Source organism: Mytilus galloprovincialis, chromosome 5 (assembly GCF_965363235.1).
Source record: "Mytilus galloprovincialis chromosome 5, xbMytGall1.hap1.1, whole genome shotgun sequence".
Taxonomy (NCBI): domain Eukaryota; kingdom Metazoa; phylum Mollusca; class Bivalvia; order Mytilida; family Mytilidae; genus Mytilus; species Mytilus galloprovincialis.
In genome coordinates this window covers 84035793-84060741 of record NC_134842.1, presented here as the reverse complement: position 1 = coordinate 84060741, position 24949 = coordinate 84035793, and the positions used below count along the sequence as shown (strand labels likewise).

Genomic DNA, 24949 nt, shown 5'->3' with positions numbered 1-24949 from the left:
ATTTCAACTAAACTTGTTATATTCAGGAAATATTGGGTGCAAATAATCAATTGCCAGTCCAGGTTATGGATTATTCTCACCTTTTGAAATATAAAATTTCATACAAAAAAGGTTTACACCAATGACATTTGTTGCAAGACGAAAAGAATCTATGCATGCTTTGGTTAATTTAATTAGAAATATCAAAACTGATCAAAAATAACTCACACCAAATTGCAAGTCTAACTGTCTAATGAGCTATTAGACAGAATTTTATATCAAAATCCAAAACTAAGCAACATGGTTTTTTTACATTAGAATGTTTTAAACAATGCGTAACAAAATTAAAGTATTTTACATTTAGTAATGTTTATGGTCAATAAGTTAAATGAGCTGTGAAATCATAATGCTGTTTAGTATACACATCACGTTTTACAATCTAATTAGTCTCTTTAATAAACAAACAATATTGGTATGATTTTCTCTTCTAGCTAGCAATTATATCTAATGATGGCAGGTCTTTTTGTTTTATTATATAATAAGCAGAATAGTTTTATGGATTCATCATGTTAGCTGTTAACTTTTAATGTATATTATCTCTATCTTTTGTAACAAATGTACAATATTGGTACGATTGTTTCTGCTTGCAATATCTAGTGGTGTTAGTCCTTTCCATTTAATGTTACAATCTGCTTCATGTTTTAACAACAATTCAACAATCTCTACAAGATCTTTATAACAAGCTATAAATATGGGGGATTCTCCTGTTCTAATACACTTATTAATATCAGCATTATTGTTTATTAACATCTGTACTACTTCAGTATGTCCTTCCTGACAGGCAATGAACAGAGGTGATGCTCCATCATCTCTACACTTATTAATGTCAGCCTTATTGTTTATTAACATCTGTACTACTTCAGTATGTCCTTTCTGACAAGCAATGTACAGAGGTGATACTCCATCATTATTTCTACACTTATTAATGTCAGCCTTATTGTTTATTAACATCTGTACTACTTCAGTATATCCTTTTTGACAAGCAATGTACAGAGGTGATGATCCAGTATCTTTACACTTATTAATGTCAGCCTTATTGTTTATTAACATCTGTACTTCTTCAGTATGTCCTTCCTGACAAGCCATGAACAGAGGTGATACTCCAGTATCTTTACACTTATTAATGTCAGCCTTATTGTTTATTAACATCTGTACTACTTCAGTATGTCCTTTCCGACAAGCAATGTACAGAGGTGATACTCCATCATTATCTCTACACTTATTAATGTCAGCCTTATTGTTTATTAACATCTGTACTACTTCAGTATGTCCTTTCTGACAAGCAATGTACAGAGGTGATACTCCATCATTATCTCTACACTTATTAATGTCAGCCTTATTGTTTATTAACATCTGTACTACTTCAGTATGTCCTTTCTCACAAGCAATAAACAGAGGTGATGATCCAGTATCTCTACACTTATTAATGTCAGCCTTATTGTTTATTAACATCTGTACTACTTCAGTATGTCCTTCCTGACAAGCCATGAACAGAGGTGATACTCCATCATTATCTCTACACTTATTAATGTCAGCCTTATTGTTTATTAACATCTGTACTTCTTCAGTATGTCCTTCCTGACAAGCCATGCACAGAGGTGATACTCCATCATTATGTCTACACTTACTAATGTCAGCCTTATTGTTTATTAACATCTGTACTACTTCAGTATGTCCTTTCTCATCAGCAATGTACAGAGGTGATACTCCATCATTATCTCTACACTTATTAATGTCAGCCTTATTGTGTATTAACATCTGTACTACTTCAGTATGTCCTTTCTCACAAGCAATAAACAGAGGTGATGATCCAGTATCTCTACACTTATTAATGTCAGCCTTATTGTTTATTAACATCTGTACTACTTCAGTATGTCCTTCCTGACAAGCCATGAACAGAGGTGATACTCCATCATTATCTCTACACTTATTAATGTCAGCCTTATTGTTTATTAACATCTGTACTACTTCAGTATGTCCTTCCTGACAAGCCATGCACAGAGGTAATACTAAATCATTATCTCTACACTTATTAATGTCAGCCTTATTGTTTATTAACATCTGTACTACTTCAGTATGTCCTTTCTGACAAGCAATGTACAGAGGTGATACTCCATCATTATCTCTACACTTATTAATGTCAGCCTTATTGTTTATTAACATCTGTACTACTTCAGTATGTCCTTTCTGACAAGCAATGTACAGAGGTGATACTCCATCATTATCTCTACACTTATTAATGTCAGCTTTATTGTTTATTAACATCTGTACTACTTCAGTATGTCCTTTCTGACAAGCAATGTACAGAGGTGATGATCCAGTATCTTTACACTTATTAATGTCAGCCTTATTGTTTATTAACATCTGTACTACTTCGGTATGTCCTTCCTGACACGCCATGAACAGAGGTGATGCTCCATCATTATCTCTACACTTATTAATGTCAGCCTTATTGTTTATTAACATCTGTACTACTTCAGTATGTCCTTCCTGACAAGCCATGCACAGAGGTGATACTTCATCCTTATCTCTACACTTATTAATGTCAGCCTTATTGTTTATTAACATCTGTACTACTTCAGTATGTCCTTCCTGACAAGCCATGCACAGAGGTGATACTCCATCTTTATCTCTACACTTATTAATGTCAGCCTTATTGTTTATTAGCATCTGTACTACTTTAGTATGTCCTTCCTGACAAGCAATAAACAGAGGTGATGATCCAGTATCTTTACACTTATTAATGTCAGCCTTATTGTTTATTAACCTCTGTACTACTTCAGTATGTCCATTCTGACAAGCAATGAACAGAGGTGATACTCCATCATTATCACACTTATTAATGTCAGCCTTATTGTTTATTAACATCTGTACTACTTCAGTATGTCCTTCCTGACAAGCAAAGAACGTTGGTGATATTCCATCATCACGACAATGGTTTACATTACTGTTACAATGATATAAGCACCATGCAACCAGACCAATATCTCCTACATAACAACACTGTATTAATGGTGTGCTATTGTTTTGTGTGTCATATCGACTAGCTAATTGGTTTTGTTTTGATATTTCTAAACCTTTTAAATACACAGAGATTCTTTGTCTGAAGATTTGATCATCCATATTGATGTTACAGAAGACATCTACTATATTTTCTCTAAACCAGTCATCTATCAATCTATTTATATACATTTGCTGATATCTTTCTGATACATCTATTAAAAATTCATCTCTGTTGCCTTTATTTTTAAAAACAAATCTTTCACAAATAAACTGGCTTGATGCATTATTAATTAAACAATAAATCATAACTCTGCCAAAGTAAAAAGCAAGAAAGTCAAACAGCTTGTCATGAATAGTTCTGTACACTTTACCATCTTTTCTGATAAACGTATGAGTGAGTGAATCCAGCGCATCACGAAGTACCAATCGTGAAGTTCCTTTCACCACTTTACAAGCTTCAAATGTGTTCTTTATGATTGTATTGATATCTTTATTGACATCCTCTGTGAGCCATTCTTCTTTGAAACAATTGTTAAACATGACACATAGAGCGAGTGCACAGTATTTAAAATGTCCCCCCTCTGTTTGTAATTTATCTATCTCTTCAGTGTAAACTATATATGGATTCTTAAAGAAATCTACCATTCTAAGATTTGTGTTTTTGCTGTATAATTGACATAAAAGAGGAAAACAGTCAAACAAGTCACAAAATTCACTGATCTTAGAGGCGTTTGTTTTCAAGTAAAGTTCAGCAATAGATTGTTTTTCTTTTTTCGATAAACGTATATCTTCAGACAAAAGATTGCATTCACAGGATTGACAAAATGATAAAGATTTCATTTTTTCATCCTTAAAAACCTGAAGTCTACAAGACATGATTAATTTGACAGGTTTCTTTTCTATTAATGTTTTGATTTTTTCCATTAGATTTTTCCAGCTTTCCAACTTCGTAGGATTTATGGTATATGTTCCACAAAAGTCATCCACAACAAAAAGGATTTTCTTACTTGGATTGTACCACTTGATAATTTTTTCAGGGCTTGTTAACGGTAAAATATCATAGCCGCCTTTTTGCATTTGTAGAGCAACATGACGCACATATGATGATTTTCCTGTTCCCGAACTTCCGGTAACAACAACACAGCCATTTTCTTTAATACATTTTAGTACACTCTTTGCTCCATTTGTTTCTATAAACATTTTGTCATCTTCTGTCCAAGTTTCCAATTCCTCTTTAATTTGAACTAAAAAGAAAGGATATGATATTTCTTTAATATTTATATTTATTATAAGACGGACTACTGTTACCTTGCTATACTGATATGTACTTGTACTTTATAAAAATATTTAACTTTTGGTCTTGAGCTTACCTGATGAAAGTTATTCCTCAATAAAAGAAATGATCAAGACAAAATCTTTTCATAGAAAAAACTTCATCAGCAATGCTCAAGACCTAAAATTTGGAAAAAATCAAACGTATAAGAGCTAAACAAATCAAAAAGCCGATTTCTATTTATTGTTGTGTATTTAGTTTTTGTGTTGTTCTGTTGCAGTTTAGGGGAGAGTTAGGTGGTAACCGACATGTTTAACCCAACCACATTATGTATGTTCCTGTCCCAAGTCAGGAGCCTGCAATTCAGTGGTTGTCCTTTGTTACTGTTTTATCGTATCTTTTTTCGTTTGCAGTGTGTGCATATTACAGGCCAGGCTTTTGGTTTCTTCATTGGTCAATTTGGAGCTTGTATTGGTTTTGCCATTGTTAAAGGCTGTACAGACGGTCTCTGATTGATAGTTGTCTTATTGGCAACCATACCACATCTCCCTATTTTATATGTACAAATCATCAGGGTTAACTATGCCCAAGGGAGTTAGAACTTGGCGGCCATCTTGGTGGGTTGGCCGGGTCACCGGACACATTTTTTAAATTAGATACCCCAAAGATGATTGTGGCCAAATTTGGATTAATTTGGCCCAGTAGTTTCAGAGGAGAAGATTTTTTTAAAAGATTACTAAGATTTACGAAAAATGATTAAAAATTGACTATAAAGGGCAATAACTCCTAAAGAGGTCAACTGACCATTTCGGTCATGTCGACTTGTTTGTAAATCTTACTTTGCTGAATATTATTGCAGTTTACAGTTTATCTCTATCAATAATAATATTCAAGATAATAACCAAAAACAGCAAAATTTCCTTAAAATTACCAATTCAGAGGCAGCAACACAACAACAGGTTGTACGATTCATCTGAAAATTTCAGGGCAGATAGATCTTGACCTGATAAACAATTTTACCCCATTTTAGATTTGCTCTAAATGCTTTGGTCTTTGAGTTATAAGCCAAAAACTGCATTTTACCCCTATGCTCTATTTTTAGCCATGGCGGCCATCTCGGTTAGCTGGCTGGGTCACCGGACACATTTTTTAAACTAGATACCCGAATAATAATTGTGGCCAAGTTTGGTTTAATTTGGCCAAGTAGTTTCACAGGATAAGATTTTTGTACAAGTTAACAGACGACGGCGGCCGACAACGACGGACGATGGACGCAAAGTAATGACAAAAGCTCATTGGGCCAGGTGAGATAAAAAACTGCAAAATTTCTTTAAAATTACTAATTCAGGGGAAGCAACCTAACAACGGGTTGTCCGATATATCTGAAAATTTCAGAGCAGATAGATCTTGACCTGATAAACAATTTAACCAGTCATATTTGCTCTAAATGCTTTGGTTTTTGAGTTATAAGCCAAATACTGCATTTTACCCCTATGTTCTATTTTTAGCCGTGGCTGCCATCTTGGTTGGATGGCCTGGTCACCGGACACACTTTTAAAACGAGATATCCAAAAGAAGATTGTGGCCAAGTTTGGATTAATTTGGCCCAGTAGTTTCAGAGGAGAAGATTTTTGTTAAAGATAACTAAGATTTACGAAAAATGGTTAAAAATTGACTATAAAGGGCAATGACTCCTAAAGGGGTCAACTGACCATTTCGGTCATGTTGACTTATTTGTAAATCTTACTTTGCTGAATATTATTGCTGTTTACAGTTTATCTCTATTATAATAATATTCAAGATAACCAAAAACAGCAAAATTTCCTTAAATTACCAATTCAGGGGCAGCAACCCAACAATGGGTTGTCCAATTCAACTGAAAATTTCAGGGCAGATAAATCTTGACCTGATAAACAATTTGACCCTCATGGCAGATTTGCTCTAAATGCTTTGGTATTTGAGTTATAAGCCAAAAACTGTATTTTATCCATGTGTTCTATTGTTAGCCATGGTGGCCGTCTTGGTTGGTTGGTCAGGTCACCGGACACAATTTTTAAACCAATGATGATTGTGGCCAAATTTGGTTCAATTAGGTCCAGTAGTTTCAGAGGAGAAGATTTTTTGTAAAAGTTTACAGACGACGGACGACGGACGCCAAGTGATGAGAAAAGCTCATTTGGCTCCAGGTGAGCTAAAAATCAAAGAACCTTTGTGAGCAGGCTCATATACCCCACACTTTCACAATCTCACCAGATCCTAAGTTCAAAGTCTCATAACTCAAAAAATGTCAACTGATAAAAAAACTTCTTACACATCTACATATTATGTCCTCATTAACTACAATGTTTTATAAAATTCTAAAAAAACTGTTGCAGTAGTATATTTAGGCCAAAATTCTTAGTTCAATGAGTTAATAACTCCTAGAAAAAAAATTGAATCATAATTTCCTGTCAATATGCACATCTACATAGTAAGTCCTTATAATAGATCTTCAAGGTTTCAAGAAATTCTGTTGTGTTGTTTCAGAAGAGTTGCAATGACAAACTCAGTGTTTTCCCTAGGCTATTCAAGCATAGCGGTACCGTCTGTCTGAAGGAAAGATGACACTCAAAGTTGTATTTAACAACTTGCTGTTGATGATGAAACCATTCTATCTGCAAATTTCGAAGAACAATCATCATTTCAACAACCATGTCAAAGCAACCATCAAAGAAACGTCGTATTACTGGCCCGACTTTTCTGACAAGTTGGTTAGAAAAGTCTACTCCTTCATCAAATTGTTGTCAGACAGATCATGATCTGATTGTGAAAGATATTTTTCATGTTTGAACAGGGTGAAAACACCCTTGAGAAACAGACTATGCCAAAAAGTGCCGAACTGTTTAATGCATACTAGTATATCAATAGAAGGACGAAAGGAGGAAGCTTTTGATTTTGACAAATGTGTGGTGACCTTTGGAAAGTTAAAACAGAGGAAAATATCAACAAAATAATGTGTACCTGACATCAATAAAATAACTAATTGCAGACTGGATTATTTTTATTATTGTTTGTAACTCAAGGGCTTTCATCTGTCGTGCGCCGCGCAAGTTAACCATGGACCCACCAAGCATGAAAAATTTTCTAGGGAAGACACTGTTTAACTGTTGCAGTAGTACCGTATATTGGGTTATTTTCGCAGGTGTAACATTTCGCGATTTTCATTGAATAAGGTATACGAAATATTTTGGCGGTTATTATTTTGGCAGATTCGAAAATAACCTGCTATACGGTATATTGAGGCAAATAAGTTCAAAAGGGCACAACTCCTAGAAAAAAAGTTGAATCATAATTTCCTGTCAATATGCACATCTACATAGTATGTCCTTGCGTCCTTACGTTCTACAAAGCTTATGAAATTCTGTTGTGCCGTTTCAGAGAAGTTGCGATGACAACAACAGGACTGAGGGATGGACGGGTCAAAAACATTATATATGCACATCTACATAATATGTCCTTACGATCTACAAAGCTTCATGAAATTCTGTTGTGCGGTTTCAGAGGAGTTGCGATAACAACAACAGGACTAACGGATGGACAGACAGACAGATGGATTGGTCAAAAACATTATACCCTCAACAACTTTGTTTTCACCTTTATTTCAGGGGCAATATTCCCATATGGTCTTCAGATTATCCTCACACTGTTTAGGTGGATAGAACTTGCTATTCCGAAGATTTTAGCATGTTTCAAAAACGTTTTCAACCTAGCTCTTACAGTCAGTCAGGGGTACTACTTGTACAAGTTATTTTTAACAAGCATTCTGTGAGTATTGCATGGCAATACATAGTCCCCTACCGGTTAAAAATTCACTGTATTGGAAAAAAATTAACTAGATCTATAACTTGCAATGGTGTAAACTATATAACAAATATCAAATCAATATCTTCAAGTATGACGAAAAAAGGTGCAGAAAACTGAATATTTAAGTCAATTTTCTAAGTCAAAGGACCACAACTCTGCATAAAATCTTCAGATCGAAACAAAATTTGAACTAAATCTGTAACTTATCATGATATTTTATTTTTAGCTGTAATTGCCATGACTGGATGAAAATCACAAACCTTATAGTTGACATACTTGAACAGAACAAAACTTTGGTTTCAATTATTGGAAAGTCTATAGAGAAGATGATTTTTTCGAGACAAATTTGGCAACAACAGATTATAACATAAAACAAAACCTGCATTTACACCTATATTCTATTTTACTAATGTCAGCCATGTAAATTTGTAGACAGTTTCACCAGACTTCATTCTTAAACTAGATTATGACTGTCACAAAATTTTGTTCTATGTTGCAAATTTGTAAATTTTAGAGAAGAATGTTTTAAACAAATATTGATTGATTGATTGATTGTTGGTTGCTTAACGTCCAGTGGCAAATATTTCATTCATATTCAGGACGAGAACAAGTTAACAATAAATACAATAGGTAGGTTGTTGTAATAGAGGCCATCTAGGATGATGGTCGGGGAAATTTGGACTGCCACTGGGAAATGAGGGTATATTGGATAGGGACAGAAATTTTGCCTTGCAATATGCCACCTACGGACCCCTCAAAGAGTTGTTACAAGGGTTCTTAATGTGCAAAGAGCGTGGCACCCTCTTTACACGAGGCATCGGATTTAACATCCCCCTCCTGACCGGACGTGACTGCGAACTTGATACATCCCGCACAGCCAAACGGACGCACCACTTCGGCATGCGTTTTACTGCCGGTCGGGAGAAGAACAAGTGACCATATTTCTATACCCCAGTTACCCTTGGGGTCTTAAACAATTATAAATCTATTGTAAACAGTCTTTCCCCTCTGAGACATGAATAATTGTTGTCTTTGATTGATTGATTGATTGATTGATTGATTGATTGATTGATTGATTGATTGATTGATTGGTTGGTAGGTAGGTAGGTAGGTAGGTAGGTAGGTTGGTAGGTTGGTTGGTTGGTTGGTTGGTTGACTGATATACTAATTAAACCCATAGGTGTACTTATACATCCTGCACTCCCAAAATAGACAGCCTAGGGATATCCAAATAAATAAAAGTCCTTACATCTTCTTTTATTTTAAATTTACTTTATTTTCTATTGGAACTCGTACTTTGTGGTTTCTTTAACGTGCTGTGTGTGTATTTTGTTTGTAGGAAAAAACTGAGTGACATTTTGTCTTGGAAGTTTAACTTTCTATATTTGGATATGGAATGTTTATAATTTTAGGTCCGCACATGCGAGGGTGTTTTGAAGAATGTGACGTTCAAATATATATGTGTTGAGAATATAAATTTCTTTTCAAAGGAGACCGTTGAACAGGGCACTCGGTATTGATTGGAGAAATACGATCACTTTTGGTTTTCTGATTTACAGGTCATTGATGACAGATCATGCATGCATCTTACGTACACATGTTAATGGGAGCACATAATTGTATTTTAATGAATTTTTACTAATTTGATTGTAGGAATTCAGCAATATTCACGAATTTAGGAGCAATTTCTACGTCACTGAATTTTATTTCTCAATCAAGCGCACTGCACCTACCGGGAACTTTTTTTTGAGTAATTTTATATATTTTACAGGTTAACTATTGTCGTTCAATGCATTCACACAAACGGTGGAGGACGATGGACCTTGGTTGATAAATAACAATAAGATTTGATATCTGCAAATTTTGAGGCTGTAATTAGTTTATTTTGTTTATTTTCCCCGTTTCAGTGGCATGGAACCCCTAAAACAAGGACGCGTACCATTTTGACAAAAACCTTCCACTAATATGTCGCGACTAACATTTCAGTCCAATTTTTTTTATACGGCTTACAGTTCATGTGTTTCAAAAACATAACGAAAAATTTATTTGCTAAAGCCAGACAACTCCTATAAAATTTCATCGAATCACATTGAATCAAAATAGCAAAAAATTCCTGAGGATGTAACAAACAATAAAGAAAAATAATTTTGTCGATTTCTTTTTTGAAAATGGACACATATGATAAGCAGTGAATAGGGAGATAACTCTTACAAAGAAAATTGTTTGGCTTAGCAGGGTGAAATTTAAAAGGGCATAAACTGTATGATACTATATAAGAAATATATAAGCGAAATATTGCGAAACAAAAATTTATCGCAAGAACAAAATTTAGGGGAATAATAAAAAAAAAAATAATAATCAGAACAAATACAATAGATCTTCCCACAGAAACTAACACCTAGTGACAAGAATAGCTATTTGGATGCTTCAGGTCAGCTATGATAAAAAGCAAAAAATACAAGGAATACATTCATGACATTAAATGTTTAACGTAAATTCCCTTGTTTCACATCCTTAGCTATATAACTCTACAACCTTTTCTATATGAGTATAACATACCTCTGATGTTCCACGGTATTGGGTCTTTCAATAGTTCTGTTACTTCCGTGTGTTCAGTCTGTAAAGTACTGTGGGAAACTTGTAACTTCCTCAGATTTCCTGTCACCTCTGAGTGATCAGTCTGTAAAGTAATGTGGGAAACTTTTAACTTCCTCAGATTTTCCGTCACTTCTGAGTGCTCCGTCCCCAAAATATCCACTGTTTGTCCTAATTCTTTTATCTTTTCCTGTGATTGTTTGATTTCCAACATAATTTCCTGATTTGACTGATCTAAGATTTTAACCTTTAACTCTCGGCACTCTTGATTCATTGGCTGACCACCGAGTCTACTTACTGCCTACACAAATATTTTGAAAAAGAATAATATTCAATCAAAACTCCATATAACTCAAAATTAATGTTAACAGACTTTTTCATTAATGAATTGCACACCCATCTTATTAGAAAAATTAACATTTGAAGTCACTGAGGCATGAGAAAGGGTAAGCTCATACACTGCATCCCTATATCTTGTTCATTGAAAATTATGAGGAAAAACAAATACATGTTGGATCAAAGAAGGCACCCATTATGTTATATATATATGTTATATTTGTTATTCTCGTGGGATTTTGTCTATATGTGTTACATTTTAGTGTTATGTCGTTGTTCTCCCCATATATTTAATGCGTTTCCCTCGGTTTTAGTTTGTTATCCCGATTTTGTTTTTTGTCCATGGATTTATGAGTTTTGAACAGCAGTATACTACTGTTGCCTTTCTTTATCCATTAACATTTTCACTTGCGGTAGATCCCCTGGGCCCTTCATAACCTGTAAGTGATATATACAAAATCACTGATACTTAAGTTATGTAACACTTACATCAGATATATTACTCCATGCTGTATTGAAATCACCAGTGGCCATTTTGTTACTATCATGATGGGCTAATATATTCCTGTACCATTTAATCCTTGCTAGATCAGGTCCTGGAGTTGTCTCCACTGGTAGTGGTAAACTGTCAAAGCCATTGATTGGCTGAGTAACAGATGTCAAGTTTCTGATCAAGCAAATCATTAAAGTTACATCAAATGTTGTGGAAACGGGTACACCTATAACATTGAAAGAATTATAATTAATAACATCTATAACATCAAAAGACAAACCCGTCAAAGCTTTAGGCATTTATTTTGGTCACGATAGACTTCAATCATGTGAAAAGTTAAATTGGGAACCTACAATAGATAACATGAAATTATTAATTAAAACATGGGAGAAAAGAAAATTAACAATCGTTGGGAAAATATTGATCATAAAATCTTTAATATTACCAAAATTTACATTTTTGGCTACTTCGTGCAAAGTTCCAGATATTTACTTGAAAGAAATTGAAAGCTGCTGTTTCAAATATATTTGGGAAGGAAAAAATGACAAAAATAAAAGAAACACACTTATTGCCGAATTACCAAAAAAGGGGGTTAGGAATGATCGATTTTGACAGTTATTTTACAGCACTGAAAGCCTCATGGATCTCCAAATTAACAACAATAAAAAAATAACCGCTTTTATTTACAAGTAATTTCAAGTTGAGTTAAAACAGGAGGAGGTTTATCAACATTTTCTTATCACTTTTCTAATATTAGAAAACAAATTATTTGGGGAAATAAATATATTAAATATCGCAACAATTAAATGCTTGTTTTTCCCAAACTTGGTTAAAAGTGGATAGGTTTATATTAACGACATATTGGATCGTGAAGGAAATTTATCTGAAAGTTTTATTTTAAAAAAGTTAATTAATAAAACAAAATGGATTGCAGAGTTTAAGATGTTAAAATCCTGGGTCCCAAAAGAATGGATGCAAGTTTCAAACTAGAGGCTCTAAAGAGCCTGTGTCGCTCACCTTGGTATATGTGAATATTAAACAAAAGAAGCAGATAGATTCATGACAAAATTGTGTTTTGGTGATGGTGATGTGTTTGTACATCTTACTTTACTGAACATTCTTGCTGCTTACAATTATCTCTATCTATAAAGAACTTGGCCCAGTTGTTTCAGTGGAAAATGTTAGTACAAATTTACAAAGGAGTAAGTTCGGTAAGGGTCATATTTGGCCCCAATTATAAAGTTCATAGTTAAAAGACAATAATTGTTTTAAGTTGCCTTAAAGACATGTGAGAAAGTTAAACAGAACTGTTTTTGTCAAAGTTCAATTCTAAAACATTGATTTTTACATCAAAAAATGGTCAAGATAAGGGATTTTGGTGAAATTTGACAAAATCAGCTGGATTTCAACCAAATAAAGGACCAGGAAACATAGACGCAGGCGTCGACAATTAAGCTTAATATTCAAAGAAAACATATGAAATGTCTTCATAAACATTATTTTAAAAGATCTTTGTTGTCGACGTATGCGCTCTATGTTTCCTGTCCAATAATCTATGGAAATTTACCCATTTTCATTGATTTTTTCGTGAAAAATCAATATGAGTACATCTTGTGACGTCATAATAAAATGCAGAAACGTAAAATTTTCAACAAAATGGCTTATCTCCTAGCTAGTCAATGTATTAGATATAATTTACCATGATATTGGTCAATAAATTTTAATTTGAAATTTACGCTAAAAAAGAGGGCCATTTAGGACCTTATCGAACATACTCCTTTTATGAAAATTGTTAAAAATTGACTATAAAGGACAATAAATCCTTAGGGGGTCAATTGACCATTTCAGTCATGTTGACTTATTTGTAAATCTTACTTTTCTGAACATTATTGCTGTTTACAGGTTATATCTATCTATAATAGTATTAAGATAATAACCAAAAACAGCAAAATTTCCTTAAACTTACCAATTTAGGGGCAGCAACCCAACAACGGGTTGTTCGATTCATCTGAAAATTTAAGGGCTGATAGATCTTGAGCTGATAAACAATTTTACCCAGTCAGAGTTGCTCTAACTGCTTTGGTTTTTGAGTTATAAGCCAAAAACTGCATTTTACCCCTATGTTCTATTTTTAACCATGGCGGCCATCTTGGTTGGATGGCCGGGTCACCGGACACATTTTTTAAACTAAATACCTCAAAAATGATTGTGGCCAAGTTTGGATTAATTTAACCCAGTAGTTTCAGAGGAGAAGATTTTTTGTAAAAGATTACTAAGATTTATGAAAAATGGTTAAAAATTGACTATAAACAGTCAGGGGCATTACTTAAACAAGTAACAATTAAAATTACCTATACAAGTAATGTTGAAAACGAGGCTTATTTAAATATAACTTATATAAGTTATTTTTCTGAATATTATTTTTATAGGTGTCCAAGAATACAGATTTTACTAGCTTTAAATAATTTTCACAGTTATCTGGTTATTTTTCCCTTGATATATAAAAACTAATTCTTCAGAAACACTAATTAACATTCCAACGCACTTGTCTTTCATACTGACGCTTCTGGGTCAACGATTGGTCTCTTGGGACTATTAAATTATCATTTTCCTCTAAAATCTTGAAGGTAGACTGATATAAATAGATAGATACTTGTGAATTAATTAAGACCTGAAGTTATTTATAATTTGTAACCTAAATCAATTACATATGTATGTGCCTTAGATAATTGTAATTGCTATTTTTTTCAAAAATGTTTAAAATAACTTATTCAAGTAATATTTTTGTTATTATTTTCAAAGTAACCCTTCATCTCTATACTCCTCTCAAATTTGATAAATTCTTTATTTTATGATATAAAATGTAGTTTAAAATCATGAAAACTACATTTAGTCTATGTTTCTATTGAAAATTAAAATAACTCTATTAAGTAATTTTATTGTATTTAAAATAAAAAATTACTTACATAAGTAATTAAAAAAAATAACTTGTTTAAGTAACGCCCCTGACTGATAAAGGGCAATAACACCTAAAGGGGTCAACTGACCATTTCTGTCATGTTGACTTATTTGTAAATCTTACTTTGCTGAACATTATTGCTGTTTACAGTTTATCTCTATCTATAATAATATTCAAGATAATAACCCAAAACAGTAAAATTTCCATAAAATTACCAATTCAGGGGCAGCAACCCAACAACGGGTTTTCCGATATATCTGAAAATTAGAGGGCAAATAGATTTTGACCTAATGAACAATTTTACCCTGTTAGATTTGCTCTAAATGCTTTGGTTTTTGAGTTATAAGCCAAAAACTGCATTTTATCCCTATGTTCTATTTTAGCCATGGCGGCCATCTCGGTTGGTTGACCGGGTCATCGGACACATTTTTTAAACTAAATACCCAAATGATGATTTTGGCCAAGTTTGGATTAATTTGGCCCAGTAGTTTCAGAGGAGAAGATTTTTGTAAAAGATTACTAAGATTTACGAAAAATGGTTAAAAATGGACTATAAAGGGCAATAACTCCTAAAGGGTTAAACTGACCATTTCGGTCATGCTGACTTATTTGTAAATCTTACTTTGATGAACATTATTGCTGTTTACAGTTTATCTCTATCTATAATAATATTCAAGATAATAAACCAAAACAGTAAAATTTCCTTAAATTACCAATTCAGGGGCAGCAATCCAACAACAGGTTGTCCAATTCATCTGAAAATTGCAGGACAGATAGATCTTGACAAGATTAACACTTTTATCCCTGTAAGATTTGCTCTAAATGCTTTGGTTTTTGAGTTATAAGCCAAAAACTGCATTTTACCCCTATGTTCTATTTTTAGCCATGGCGTCCATCTCGGTTGGTTGGCCAGGTCACTCTACACATTTTTTAAACTATATACCCCAATGATGATTGTGGCCAAGTTTGGTTTAATTTGGCCCAGTAGTTTCAGAGGAGAAGATTTTTGTAAAAGTTAACAGACGATGCTGGACGACGACGGACGCAAAGTGATGAGAAAAGCTCACTTGGCCGTCCGTTAAGAGTATAATCAATATATGTAAGGTTAAATTAAGATGGCAAAATAAACAAATTGAAACAAAAGATATCAACAATAAAATACTCTATAAAACTTTGGTAGATAAAAAGTATACAAAGCCAATAGGTATCACCATTTGGACAAGATATTTAAAATTAGAATACGTACCACAGATGTCATTTGTATACGATTTTATATTTAAAATTTTAAAGGAAAATAAGTTAAAAATTTTCAGATGGAAACTGCTTTAATATATTATTCCTACAAAGCAGCTACTATTAAAGTGTATGTATGTGCCTTAGATAATTGTAATTGCTATTTTTTTCAAAAATGTTTAAAATAACTTATTCAAGTAATATTTTTGTTATTATTTTCAAAGTAACCCTTCATCTCTATACTCCTCTCAAATTTGATAAATTCTTTATTTTATGATATAAAATGTAGTTTAAAATCATGAAAACTACATTTAGTCTATGTTTCTATTGAAAATTAAAATAACTCTATTAAGTAATTTTATTGAATTTAAAATAAAAAATTACTTACATAAGTAATTAAAAAAATAACTTGTTTAAGTAACGCCCCTGACTGATAAAGGGCAATAACACCTAAAGGGGTCAACTGACCATTTCTGTCATGTTGACTTATTTGTAAATCTTACTTTGCTGAACATTATTGCTGTTTACAGTTTATCTCTATCTATAATAATATTCAAGATAATAACCCAAAACAGTAAAATTTCCATAAAATTACCAATTCAGGGGCAGCAACCCAACAACGGGTTTTGTCAAAGAACGTCTCGTCCTTTTTCTAAAAAAGTTCATCGGAAGATACCCAGAACTTGTTGATAAATATTCCGTATCAACTTCACAAATAATACAAGATGGTCTTGAAGTATAGATTTTGCGTACTGACGTTTGTTATCATCTTAATTACGTATTATAGTATTCTTTTATATGTCTTTTTTAGATATTCATTTGAAGTGACTCTGTGGTTACGTAAAACCACATACTTTGAACGGCAAAATTATTTCATTTATTGATATTACTTTTACTTAAGGATCTTGACATACTATGAATGACTAAACTATTTTATTCAATAAGACTACTTTTTCTGTTTAGTCTGTTTTTATGATATACATTTGACGTGAAACTGTACTTATGTATCCCGTCATACTTTGAACCACACCATTATTTTATTTATTATTATTACTTTTACTGTTAAATCTGGTTTTTGTTATATCTACTTTACGTGAGTCTGCATTTATGTATGCCGTCATACGACAAAATTATTTTTTATGTCTACCTGTGCGAATTTCAAACGCGCAATTTTACACCAGTAATGAAAACCTTCTATCATTTATGCGTAGACTTTACATACATAAATTCAGCCGTATTTGACGTGAAACTGTACTTATGTGTCCCGTCATACTTTGAACCACACCATTATCTTATTTATTATTTTTACTGTAAGTCTGTTTTTTGTTATATCTACTTTACGTGAGTCTGCATTTATGTATGCCGTCATACGACAAAATTATTTTTATGTCTACCTGTGCGAATTTCAAACGCGCAATTTTACACCAGTAATGAAAACCTTCTTTCATTTATGGGTAGACTTTACATAGATAAATTCAGCCGTATAAGAAAAGCAAAATGAGAATGTTAAATTTGATGTATGCCTTTTTGTGCTACTTTGTTACATTTGTTGTTTATGTAGTGATATTAAGATGATAACACAATATTGACTGTTGTACCCCTATTTTTGACATTTTTACTCTTTGAGTATGTTTGTTTTGTTCATGCATCGTTGACAATGTAATGGAATTTGATGCGACTGTCATACAAGTGAGAGGTTTAGCTAGCTATAAAACCAGGTTCAATCCACCATTTTCTACATTAGAAAATGCCTGTACCAAGTCAGGAATATGACAGTTGTTATCCATTCGTTTGATGTGTTTGGACTTTTGATTTTGCCTTTTGATGTTTGATTTTCCTTTTTGAATTTTCCTCGGAGTTCAGTATTTTTGTGTTTTTACTTTTTTTTCCGATATATCTGAAAATTAAAGGGCAAATAGATTTTGACCTAATGAACAATTTTACCCTGTTAGATTTGCTCTAAATGCTTTGGTTTTTGAGTTATAAGCCAAAAACTGCATTTTATCCCTATGTTCTATTTTAGCCATGGCGGCCATCTCGGTTGGTTGACCGGGTCATCGGACACATTTTTTAAACTAAATACCCAAATGATGATTTTGGCCAAGTTTGGATTAATTTGGCCCAGTAGTTTCAGAGAAGAAGATTTTTGTAAAAGATTACTAAGATTTACGAAAAATGGTTAAAAATGGACTATAAAGGGCAATAACTCCTAAAGGGTTAAACTGACCATTTCGGTCATGCTGACTTATTTGTAAATCTTACTTTGATGAACATTATTGCTGTTTACAGTTTATCTCTATCTATAATAATATTCAAGATAATAAACCAAAACAGTAAAATTTCTTAAATTACCAATTCAGGGGCAGCAATCCAACAACAGGTTGTCCAATTCATCTGAAAATTTCAGGACAGATAGATCTTGACAAGATTAACACTTTTATCCCTGTAAGATTTGCTCTAAATGCTTTGGTTTTTGAGTTATAAGCCAAAAACTGCATTTTACCCCTATGTTCTATTTTTAGCCATGGCGTCCATCTCGGTTGGTTGGCCAGGTCACTCCACACATTTTTTAAACTATATACCCCAATGATGATTGTGGCCAAGTTTGGTTTAATTTGGCCCAGTAGTTTCAGAGGAGAAGATTTTTGTAAAAGTTAACAGACGATGCTGGACGACGACGGACGCAAAGTGATGAGAAAAGCTCACTTGGCCCTCCGTTAAGAGTATAATCAATATATGTAAGGTTAAATTAAGATGGCAAAATAAACAAATTGAAACAAAAGATATCAACAATAAAATACTCTATAAAACTTTGGTAGATAAAAAGTATACAAAGCCAATAGGTATCAACATTTGGACAAGATATTTAAAATTAGAATACGTACCACAGATGTCATTTGTATACGATTTTATATTTAAAATTTTAAAGGAAAATAAGTTAAAAATTTTCAGATGGAAACTGCTTTAATATATTATTCCTACAAAGCAGCTACTATTAAAGTGGAACATATCTGAGAACGATAAATGCAATTTTTGTAAAACAAAAGAAAATTATTTGCGTTTCTTTATTACGTACATGTTCATTTTTGAAAGATTTTTGGGAGAAAGTACATTATCTTCTAGCAAAAATGAATTTTCAAAATAAGATATTAGCAAAACATATAGTATTTGGATACAAATTATCAGATCAAGGGTATAAAGGTTTTAATTATTTCTTGACAATTATAGGTTTTTGTACCTACAAGTTGTACTATGTATCCGAGCAAAAACTGAAATTTTTAGATGTGTATGCTATGTTTATAAAGCAGCTACAAAGGTTTATGAATGACAACAAAACAGTATCTCAAAATGATTTTTCATTAAGTTAAAAAGATTGATATAATTGATGGAAAAAAATGAATGATTATATTTTATTATATTCTGTGTATTTTCCTGGATACTCAAAAAGTAATTCACAAGGATACTTTATTGGAGCTTGGACAATGAAGTAAAGTTGTAACAAGCAATTTGAAGAATAAAAAATATTTATTTGTTGTTAAAAAAAACAAAAATAACATCAAAAGTAATAAAATCGGATACACCGTTAACATCAAAAATATTTGAATTAAGTTCACCTGTAACATCAGAAGTAATAGAATCAGGTACATCTATATAACATCAAAAATATTGAAATTAAAAAGTAAAATCACAAAAATACTGAACTCATATTGGAAAATCCCTAATCACATGGCAAAATCAAATGACAATTATTAAAACACATCAAAAACGAATGGACAACTGTCGTATTCCTGACTTGGTACAGGCATTTTAAAATGTAGAAAATGTTGGATTATTTTCATTGCACTAGATAATGATTTTGTTTAAACTGAGATAACATTTTTAATTAAATATACCATATATACAACAGTATGTTACCATAGGATGTTGATGGTTTATTGTACAACCAAAGAAGATGAAGAAGAAGTAAGGAGCAACTTTTTGAGGTGAATTTAATCAATCACACATATATCATGTATATATATATACTCTACATATTAAACATGTTAAACTTAAATTTATTGCTTTGGGGTTTACGTAGCCATGTAACATGAATAAACATACCATTTCTTGGAAACAAAAGATTCCATTGAGCCTGGTTCAAAATTCTCTTTAATTTCAAGTCACAAAGAGTGTTGTAGTTTGTATTCAGTGTTGACGGTAGATAAGTAGGTGGAAATTCTCTGTCAAAATAAGTACGGACTGCTCTTGGTGACACTCCTTTCAATAACAAAGCTAATCGTATATAATTCTCTTCTTCTTCCAAGAGGGGTGCCATCATTCTTATAATCCTTCTATTTACAATTGAAACCTATATATACCATTCTTAATTAATGGTTCATTTGGTCCTGAAAAATGAAAAAAATTTCTACAAATGATAATTCAAAATAGCAAAACCTAAATTAATCATCAACAAAGCAATAAGCTACATTTCCTTATTTAGAATATTGATTAGAGGGTTTTCACTCCGGCTGTGTAAATGTACGAAGTAGAATCTGGTAATGACTATATGTATGCATCTTTTGTACTAAAATAACGAGTTTCAATTTCTTAGCCGGCATGACGCAAAAATGAAGAATCAAAGAATTCAGCTTTATATATAACTAATTTAGTACAATACTCATACTGTTGATTAAAAATTACACCATTCTAAGCCATTTTGTTTTCCAATAATTAGTAGTTTTCAGTTGTATGTATGTATGTTCTGTATATTCCTCCTTTATTGGGAGCACTACCAAGGGTTATGATGTAAAGACTGACTGACATTAAACACACTGTACCGTACAGATTTAACGTGAGCATTTGCCTTCCCACTTGTAGTAAGAAAATTAGGATGGGCCCAAACAGATAGATCTTGAAACAGAGAAAAATGCTCTTTTTTTGGGATGTTGTCTCTTTGACTCATTCCTCATTTCCATTCTCAATTTTATTTTAAAACTGTTTACCTTATAATCAGCATGACTTTATCAGATGACAATACAAATACTAAAACTCCAGACTAAACATATGCGCTACAGTATGTACTTTATTCAGTCATATCACAGGTGTTCTAGTATCATACATTTTACAGTCCTGCTTGGATTTAAGACAACTGACTTCTGGATTTTCTTAACTATAGATCAACTGATACTGTATGAACAAAATCAAAACAGTGTTGACAGTTGAGAGATTACATATTCCCAAACGTGATAAAACAATTCCAACCAAAGAACAATTTACTACCCTACATTGCCCTAGCTAGCAGATTACACTTTTTTTCATCTTACCACTTTTAATTAACATGCTAAAGGAGTGAACAAAAACCCAATAAATAATGTTTCAAATCAACACGGAAGTAAAATATGTTGATTCAGGAAGACAATTGGATTGTCAACTCTTATTTCTAGTTATTTTGACTGAAAGAAAGATGATATAAGTACCAAATCATGAAAAAGAGGGTAAAATTATTTAAATATTTTGACAATACATGGACTAGAATATCATGAATATATCTATGTTAGGTTAAGTAAGTTAGCTGTTTCTCATGTATGAATTAAGTTAAATTATGTCCCCTTGTACATAATCAATTTAATTACCTTTTTGTGCTTTTTCAGGGTCAGAAAATTAAACTAATTCATGACCTTTGCCTCGAAAATAAATAAACTATATAATCAATCTGACATACAACATTGAACAATGGTAAAGACATTTGTTGTCCCAAAAAATGATCTCATCTAATGCTAACTCTATTTCTTCAAAATATGGGGGCTCATTGAATAAGTAAAGACCCCTAACCACTTACTTCTCCACAAAAAGCTCATGCTGATGTCATGTTACCAAACAACTTCAAATTAAACCCAAAGAAATCTAATATAGCTGTACTTGTGTGAAGAAGATTTAGAGGCTCTTAAGGCAGATTCCATATAAGAAAGTGAAACAACTTCCATAAGCATGTTTGACAAAAATCATAAGCAATGAACCTCTGTTTTTGAATACATGCTTTACTAATCATGCTAATAAAGATAAAGACAATTTGACCCCAAAAAAATTGATGAGCATCATCCTTTTTAAATAAACGAAGCCTTAAATGTTATGTTTCTGACATAAAATTTGACAGACTTTATTTTTCTGACATAACCTGTTTATTATTTTTATCTAATCAATGTGTGGTTCGTTTGATATCAGCTATTCATTGGTCAAAATTCAATTATAACGTCAAATTTTCTTGCTTTTCTTCCGAGTTTCCTTTTGTGACATCATGAAAAAAGGCGACCATGCCTGATGACGTCACATAAAAAGAACACATCTTTTCAGAAGAAGGAATAAGTTTGCCTGCATACTGCATACAAATCATTAGAGAAACTGATTCTACCACCAAATCGTGTGTAATACGATATTTATCCACTCTCGACAGTTAAATTGTAAATATTTAAAACGCTCAGACAAGCTTAAGCCTCGCGTTTTAAATTTGAAAATTTAACTGTCTCGAGTGGATAAATATTGTATCACACTTGATGCAGTGGTAGAATCTATATGTATTCAATTATGAGGTCTAATATTTGTTTATTGAGATGTATTATATTGTACACTGTATATTGCATTAGGTCTGTATAATTATGTAAGTTTTAGGTTGATAGATAATGTGGTCAATGTGGACGTGAGCTCTCTTTTTGTTTTTGTTTTTTTTTATATAAATTTTAGATTTTTGGTTTCTGGGTTATGGGTTTTTATTCAATAAAATTGGTGTTTTTTTTCAGTTTTCTGATAATATCTCAAAAATGCTTTCACAAAGCAAGGAATTTTGGTGAATTGTTTATATCTATTAACATGAGGTAACTTTCAATTTTTATAAATTTTAGATTTTACGTTTCCGAGTTGACGGGTTTTATTAATTAAAAAGGGGTGATTTTCCAGTTTTCAGACATTAACACAACAATGTTTTCAGCAGTTCTCATGAAACGTTGGTGTAATGTTTATATATACATGTATTGACTGAAGCTCCCTTTGTTGCTAATCAAAAAAGTGATCTAAAAGAGTTTGAATATTCTGACTTTTTCTAAATGACCATCTAATGAGGTGTGTGAATTTTTCTTAATAAAACTATGAGGCAAAGTAGTATATAAAGTAGAAAAATCAAAAGCACCAATTATAAGCATGCAATTTATCAAGTACTTCGAACGAATTTTGACACTCTAAAAGCAATTTATTCCACTATTTTTAAAGGCCTTATTTGAACAATTTTTTATCAGCTGAGGTTTTTGATTGTACCAAGTGTACTAGTAAGTAGAATACATAGTTTAGTAGGGAAACAATGGCTTAATGAAACGAAGTAAATCTTTGTTTGTAATGAGTTATGTGCAGCTTCGGACCCAAGTACATGCTGGAACTTTCATTGTACAATGCATTTGGTTCTGCTTTGAAAAGAATTACAGAGCTGAGTCTATGTACCATATTATATAAAAGGTTAAGTGGTTGTTAGGACCTAGTCCTTAATTGAGATCCTTGTCAGATATTCCTGGCCATATGTTTTCCTTTTTGTCATATTAAGAATTGTTTTAATTTAATATGTTCTTACGGAAAACAAGGAACATTATTCTCATACAAAAAATTAAGATAATTCTAAATACACATTCATAAAAAAAATGGAATTTATTACAAAGGATAATCATAAGATATATACTTGAATTGTCCTGGACCTCACTTCTGTGATGGGTATATGTTAACATGGTTAATGGAATCCTTCTCTGAATACGGGACAAACATATTAGTAGTGGTAGACCCCAATGGCCAATGATCTTCAATTTATACCGAATATTGACTGTCAAAAAAAAATGCTAACTTCCAATTTTCAATAATAGTTAACAGCAAATACATTATCACAATAACAGAAAACAAAAAAACTAAAAGCCCAATAACAGCTAACAAAGAATAAGACAATAAGAGCTAACAGCAAATATATTTTCAAAATAACAGATAACAAAGAATTAAATTGCCCCATAACAGCATAACAGTTAAACCCCTTGCCCCCCCCCCCCCCTCAATGAACACACCTTAATGACATACATTCTTAAATGAACTGCTCCAATAATAAATCCATTTTTCAGTTTATATGAGTATTATGTGCACATACATGAAAACCATAGGGAACTATATTTCAGTGTGAATACATTTAGTAACAGTAGCTAACCTGTCATGTTGTTAGGGAGGCCGGTGCCTTAGTAAAGATTTAGAACAAGTTCTAATCTTTCCAAAAAACCTAATTTGGCATTAAAATTAGAAAGATCATATCATAAGGAACATGTAAACTAAGTTTCAAGTTGATTGGACTTCAACTTCATCAAAAACTACCTTGACCAAAACCTTCAACCTGAAACTGGCACTTCCTTTTTCTAATAATTTTACTCTACATCTGATAGGTCTTAATTTATAGATCTGATAGGTAGTTTTTCATGATGTTTTTTTTCTGATAGGTATGAAAAAAAATCTCCCCATCCATCCCCACCTGTTAGAAATTAACTGGAACGGCCCAATTGACCATAGTATTATATGATAAAAGGACGAGTTGGCGAAGGTACGAGTTGATATCAATTCGAGGACGAAGACATGTGAAATCGAAAGTAGATTTAATTTTTACTGTGTTTTGTGTATTATGTATACCTTATCATCTGTTTCAGTCTTGTTAAATTACATTTATTTAACAGCTGCTGCTGTAAATTTTTACTTTGACTGTACACACTGTTAAAAATCTCCCTTTGATCAAAGATTTGTATAGTAACACTCCTTACTTTGATTAACAAACAACAAACAAATCTGCGCCCTCTAGTGGTCTACTTCTTTTACTGGTACTCGATCGTTATTGACAAGTAGCCATACTCATTGATTTGTAACGCAGGGAACCAACACAAGGATTTTACATGTGTGTATGTGGAATCCTCCGTTATTCAGAGCACCCCTCAGAGCACCCCTCTTCTTCTTCTCTCCGTATGAGCTTCCTTTATAAGGAACACCAAGGATTATCTCCAAGTAAAAGTACTATTTACACATTAAAATATATATATGTTATATATATTTTAAAAGTTAATATCCACCAGTATAATACACAGTAAAAAAAAGAAAAACTCTTCTATTTACACTTGTTTCAGACCGTCAACCATCCATT

The 24949-nt window shown here is 32.4% G+C and overlaps 1 protein-coding gene across 1 annotated transcript; it reads right to left on the bottom strand.

The window, feature by feature from the left end:
• Positions 1–490: 490 nt before the first annotated feature.
• On the bottom strand, positions 491–24619 carry LOC143076559 (uncharacterized). Its single transcript, XM_076252384.1, has 5 exons — positions 24448–24619; positions 19876–20159; positions 11579–11808; positions 10718–11054; positions 491–4286 (listed from the first exon to the last, which is right to left on the bottom strand). The coding sequence occupies exons 2-5, from the start codon at positions 20090–20092 to the stop codon at positions 556–558; spliced, it is 4515 nt and encodes a 1504-aa protein (XP_076108499.1). The 5' UTR covers positions 20093–20159; positions 24448–24619; the 3' UTR covers positions 491–555.
• Between the last annotated feature and the right edge of the window lie 330 nt (positions 24620–24949).

Coding starts and splice junctions, on each gene's coding strand:
- LOC143076559 (XM_076252384.1), bottom strand. CDS start 20,092: ATGATGGCACCCCTCTTGGAAGAAGAAGAGAATTATATACGATTAGCT. Junction 11,055..11,578: donor CATGGAGTAATATATCTGAT/GTAAGTGTTACA, acceptor ATATTTGTGTAG/GCAGTAAGTAGACTCGGTGG. Junction 4,287..10,717: donor AATACCGTGGAACATCAGAG/GTATGTTATACT, acceptor CTTTCTTTTTAG/TTCAAATTAAAGAGGAATTG.